Below are 6,247 nucleotides of genomic sequence, written 5' to 3' on the forward strand. Positions count from 1 at the left end.
GACACCCATGGCTGCCACGCTGGGGACCCCAGCCCTATTATTTATTTATTTTAATATTTTGTCAAAGGCTTTCATGGCCGGAGTTTATTATTCATTGTAGATTTTCTGGGCTGTATGGCCGTGGTCTTGGCATTGTCGGACCTGACGTTTGTAGGACCTACCCCACCTTCCCGAGTAGATATCAATGACCTGCCTACCATTTTTCTTATGGTGGCCCAGTAGGGTTTTCAGGGTATGAGATAAACAGAGGCAGCTTGCCATTGCCTGCCTCTACGTAGCGACCGTGGTCTTCCTTGGTAGTCTCCTAATCAGGGCTGACACTGCTTGGCTTCAGGGGCAGAAACAAACAGGGGTAGTTTGCCATCGCCTTCCTCTGCAGAGCGACCCTGGATGTTCTTGGCAGTCTCCCACCCGAACACTAACCGGCTCTGACCCTGATTAGCTTTCCAAGATCTGCGCGGTGAGGTGGGATGAGGGAGGTCAGTGTGAACGCGATTATCCAGATCAAATATAATCCGGGTAGAACCGGAGCAGTTTAACCCGCTCTCAGCATGCCATCTGACCGCACCCAATATGCAAAGGTGTTTAACAGAAGCAAGGACCAAACTGGAATAACAAGATTAGTTTATATGGTCAGCATTTGTTTGGGTTTCATTCCGTGGGAAAATGTAATGAAGGATATAAATACATCAAAATCGGAGACTGATGGGCAGATGTACCAGTGTTTCTGAAGATGTGCGCGCACGCATGGAAGCTTATACCTTGAATAAAACTCAGTTGGTCTTAAGGGTGCCACTGGACTCGAGCTCTTGTTAGTTAGTATATTCTGTCCAGAGTGGAGTTCTTTACCATAAAGGGTTCACATTCGCTTACTAAAATACAAAAGGAGTAGAAGAAGAAGAGAAGAGATTTATACCCTGCCCTTCACTCGGAGTCTCAGAGCGGCTTACAATCTCCTTTCCCTTCCCTGCCCCACAGCAGACACCCTGTGAGGTCGGTGGTGCTGAGAGAGCTCTTTCCAGAACTGTCCTTGAGAGAACAGCTCTGAGAGAACTTGTGACTGACCCAAGGTCACACCAGCAGCTGCAAGTGGAGGAGTGGGGAATCAAACCTGGTTCTCCCAGATTAAAGTCCATGCTCCTAACCACTACACCAAACTGGAACCCTCGTGCAAGAAAGGAGGCCGGGGTATGCCTCAAGTTCTTAAGCATTCGAATCATGGTTTGGAGGATCAGCTTAATGAATCCGATCTGTGCCATAGGTAGAAACAAGAGGTGTGGGAGCTACAAACAGTTTACATGTTATCACAGGAATAATACAAAATAGGATACCTTCAGGTACAATAAAATATCTGTTTATATTTATAGCCCGCCTTACCCCCACGGGCTGAGCTTGGTCCAGGGCATTGCTTTGGCATCTATTTTCATCTCCCCTCCTTGAACGTGCGATGCCAGAATGGAGGAGAGAGTGTCTCTGAGCACGTGCAGAGTTCTTCACCGAGCAGGGATACTGTTGAACACCGAACACAGGTGGGCTGTGCCTTAATTGTTAAGAAATCCCCAGCATCCTTCACCCTCAACTGGATCCTACTCACGAGAAGACAGACTTTGCAGTACTGAAGTTATCTCACCCTTGGCCTTCAGTTCCTCTGTTATATACAGCCCGACATTCACATTGTACAAAATAAATACTTATAAAATATGCTCCAAAAGTATGCTTCTTCCCCATTGCTTGATTTTTCAACCCCCCCCCCAAAACAAAAACAAAACATGGATAACCTACTAGGGATGGCTGCTTGCAGGGCTATTTTTGGGCAGGAACGCACAGGAACGGAGTTCCGGCTGGCTTCAGAATTGGCCACACCCACTACATTCAAGCCACACCCACTACACTCAAGCCAAGGGAAGGCGGTTTAAACTGCTTCCCCTCCCCTCCAAGGGCCAACTTGCCTGGATTCCTCACAGCCAAGCGGCACCCGGGCAAGCGGCACATTCCCTTCAAGGGGAGGCTGGCCCAGGCAAGCCAAAGGAAGGCATGGGGTGTGGCCTATTATGCTAATGAGCGGCACTGTCAGGGAGGTGGCCTATTATGCTAATGAGTTCCTGCTGGCCTTTTTCTACCAAAAAAGCCCTGGCTGCTTGTATTCTTTGAAGCTGCTTTAGCATAGGGCGTATATTTTCATGCAAAATGACACCCCCAGGCATGATGTGGGTCAAAAATAAAATGGGATTATGCAGAAGCAAGGGGTCCCTCCTTATGGGGTGTAAACATTAAGGCCGTGATGCAAAAAATATTCAAAAGATAGAAGTCATGTTAGGAGAGGAACTCTGCTATGAACTCGATCTCATTTCTCTCTTCTCCCTTTCCTTATGTCACATAATAAGCAAACTCTTTGTCACACTGAAATTAAAATTCCGGAGGGGGTCAATGAGGGCCCAGTCCAGGGATCGGACCGTCAGTGGACTGCCTTGGAGCGAAACCCTCATTCCCTCAGAAGCGGCATGTGTACCTCTCCCGGTGTATACAAGTCTGTGTTCACTCCTGACTGGAGTACGTCTTGAATTCTGAATCTTCCTGATCGGAGAGAAGGTAGTTACAATACAGAATGGACGCAAAAATATTCAAAAGATAGAAGTCATGTTAGGAGAGGAACTCTGCTATGAACTCGATCTCATTTCTCTCTTCTCCCTTTCCTTATGTCACATAATAAGCAAACTCTTTGTCACATTGAAATTAAAATTCAATGAGGGCCCAGTCCAGGGATTGGACCGTCAGTGGACTGCCTTGGAGCGAAACCCTCATCTCCTCAGAAGCGGCATGTGTACCTCTCCCGGTGTATACAAGTCTCTGTTCACTCCTGACTGGAGTACGTCTTGAATTCTGAATCTTCCTGATCGGAGAGAAGGTAGTTACAATACAGAATGGACGCAAAGGCCGCTGAAAACTGACCGCCTTGGTTTTCGTTCGGTGGGACCCATTTTTCCTTGGGAAGAGCGCACTCGGTTTCGATTGCAGTGATGGGGAAAAGCCAGGGATTTCGCCCGTTACACGTTGCAGGCCGATTTTGGTGGTTTTCCCTTTCGGGCCAAGTAGTAGGCCCGGTTGGCTTCCGGGTACGTGACTTTGGAGAGGGGCAGTTTGTAGATGGCATCGTTGTTGGTGGTGAGAAGCAGGAAGGTGAGGGAAGTCAAGCAGAAAGCCCAGGTCCCCAGCGGCAGTCCAAACTGGGAAGGAAAAGAAGAAATTGCCCTCTTTAAGCAAAGGTGTACAATTGGAATGGACTGTATAACGAGTAAGCTTAGAATCAGGGGTCATCTCCTGCAGGAGCGCACAGGAGCGGAGCTCCGGCAGTAAAAAGCCCAGGGGGTGGGCACATGCAACAAGCCCCACCCCCTGCTCCCAGCAGCCTTCAGTCAGAGCAAGAAGCAGTCAGGTAAGCTGCAGAGCCCCCCCAGCCCCCCCGGTCCAAAACAGTCCAGTGGCACCTTTAAGACCAAGTTTTATTCAGGTACAAGCTCTCCCTCCTCTGCGAGGACAGATCTGCACGTCCCCCCCCCCAATAGCTAGCAATCCAAAACAGTCCAGTGGAGCCTGAGCGGTGGGTGTAGCCTTCTGACACACCTCCGGTGATGCCAGGGGGTGTGGCGTATGCAAATAAGTTATGCTAATGAGTTATGCTAATGAGCTCCTGCACCTGTTTTTCTACGAAATGACCTCTGCTTAGAATCATAGAATGTTAGAGTTGGAAGGGACCTTGCAGGTCATCTAGTCCAACCCCCTTGCCAACTCCAGGTTGAGAATTTCTAGAGATTTGGGGGTGGAGCCCCGGGAGGGTAAAGTTTGGGGAGGGGAGGGAGCTCAATGAGGTATAATGCCACAGAACCCGCCCTCCAAAGCAGCCATTTTCTCTAGAAGGACTGATTTCTGTCGTCTAGAGATTGGTTGTAATTTTGAGAGACCTCCAGCCCCCCACCTGGAGATTGGCAACCCCATACATGGCCCAGGAACCAAAGACAAGTTGGATACATCCATTGCCGTTCACGAAAGGAAGGTTTATACATTTGCGAAACTTAAAAGGGACACAAAATGACGAGTCCAAGTTCTTCATCCATGAATCTGCTTTCTACTCAGGCCAAGGGATATCAAGGTCAGGTTTGTCTTCTCTGACTGGCCATGGCCGTCCAGGATCTCAGGCCGAGCTCTTTCAGATGTAGAAGATGGAGCAGATCGATTCTCTCTTGCTCCGGATTGCAAGACTAGGTCTAATGGGTGGAAATTACAAGGGAGTCGTAACCGGCTAAATATCAGGAGAGATTTCCTAACTGTAAGAGTGGTTGAGCAGTGGAACAGTCTGCCCCGGGAGGTGGTGGATGCTCCTTCGCTGGACGTTTTCAAGCAGAGGCTGGACGACCCTCTTTCGGGTATGTTGTAGGTATGTAGGGCTACCTTTCGGCTGTGCTCCTGCAGAGTGCAGGGGGCTGGACTAGATGACCTGCAAGGTCCCTTCCAACTCTTAACATTCTATGATTCTATGATTCTACCTCCTACCTGTCCATTTTAACCAGAAATATCGGGGTGAAGCCTGGCTAGAGTTGCGAGGTCCCACCTTGTCGCTGATGGAAGGATTTTTTTTGGGGGGGGGCTGTTCCTGGAGGGGGCGGGGATGTTGTGTGACATCCCCGATGCAATGACATCCCCTGGAAGTGACGTCATTGCGTTGGCGACACCCCTCTGGTTTGCGGGCAAAGCTCTATGTTTGCAGATTTACCATAGAGTTTTGTCCTCAAACCAGAGCGTCCCCGGCAATGCCATCGAGGTGATGAGCCTGCTTTGCGAGGAGGGCGGGGTATAAACCGGATAAATAAATAAAGACAATAGAGAACCCTTATTGTAAAAGTATAGCCACAAACAACCCCCACCAAGGGAAGACCATCTACAATTCACAACTATGTTCAAAACTATATATTACATCCATTGAAATACAAAGGAGGGTTAGTGGTCACATTCATCTAACAGATTGCTCATGACAATTAAACATAGCTTTAAAAAAAGAAGAACGTGTTCAAAACCAGCAGTAGACTCCTCTGCATACATACATATATACTGTCCAACAGGGGTCATTTCCTGCAGGAGCGCACAGGAGTGGAGCTCTGGCAGTAAACAGCCCAGGGGGTGGACACATGCAACAAGGGAAAGATCTTTCACATCCATGACAGTGTTCCCTCTAAGCTGAGTTAGTGTGAGCTAGCTCACAGTTTTTTAGCCTCCAGCTCACAGATTTTTGTCTTCGCTCAGGAAGGAGGGCTCCAGAGCAAACTGATTTAGGCAGCAGCCGAATGGCTCACTCACAACCTTAATGCCAGGAGCTCACAAAGTAGAAATTTTGCTCACAAGACTCCACAGCTTAGAGGGAGCACAGCGTAGAGGGAGCAACTCCCTGATCCTTTTAACTGGAGATGCTGGGGATCGAACCTGGGGCCGTCAAGATGCAGAGCAGTTGTTCTGCCACTGAACCACAGCCTGTTCTTCGGCCTGGCTAGCAAGAAGCCAGCGGGAAACTTCAGCTGCTGAGCCAGCTCTCCAGACACAAATTGCTGCCGCCTCTTAATTGAAAGTGAATGTTCCCAGTGGGCCCAAATCAGCCTTCTACAGGCCACCCCTTGCTGACCTCCCTTTCTAGAATTGATTGCTTTGCTTTGCTTAGATGCACGCGGTGAAGCTGAGATGCAACTATCTGATACTTCAAACCATTCGGCTGGTCTTGACGCCTTCTGCCCTGACCTGCATAGTCCAGGCTAGCCTGACCCTGTCAGATCGTGGAAGATAAGCAGGGTCGGCCCTGGCTGGTATTTGGAAGGGCGACCTCCAAGGAATACCAGGGTCGCGATGGAAAGGCAGGCGATAGCAAGCCACCTCTGGAACATCCCGTGCCTTAAAAATAAGTCTTGTGGGCCACCTAGTGGTGCATAACGTTAAAGAGCTTGAACGTCTGGCTGCCGGACAATCTTGGGATCCCCTGGCTATTCCGCATACGATGCCATATGATAATTATGAATTAATTATGACCAGGGCCTTTTTTGTAGAAAAAGCCCAGCAGGAACTCATTAGCATAATAAGCCACACCCAACAGCAGAAACTCATCAGCATATTAGGCCACACCCCTGACATCAGAGCTCATTAGGCCACACCCCCATGCCTTCCCTTGGCTTGCCTGGGCCCCCCGCCGGGGGGGTCACTCTCCAGGTCT

The 6,247-nt window shown here is 49.3% G+C and overlaps 1 protein-coding gene across 1 annotated transcript in view; it reads right to left on the bottom strand.

The window, feature by feature from the left end:
* Window positions 1-2,900: 2,900 nt before the first annotated feature.
* Window positions 2,901-6,247, bottom strand: part of LOC107117814 (urea transporter 2-like) — a 42,310-nt gene continuing 38,963 nt past the window's right edge. The window contains exon 9 of the mRNA XM_015419978.1: window positions 2,901-3,224. Coding sequence (XP_015275464.1) covers window positions 3,045-3,224 — 180 coding nt within the window. The 3' untranslated portion in view covers window positions 2,901-3,044. The remainder of the gene's footprint in view (window positions 3,225-6,247) is intronic.

The sequence above is a fragment of the Gekko japonicus genome, unplaced genomic scaffold (assembly GCF_001447785.1).
Source record: "Gekko japonicus isolate JY-2015 unplaced genomic scaffold, Gekko_japonicus_V1.1 scaffold4843, whole genome shotgun sequence".
NCBI classification, from domain to species: Eukaryota; Metazoa; Chordata; class Lepidosauria; order Squamata; family Gekkonidae; genus Gekko; species Gekko japonicus.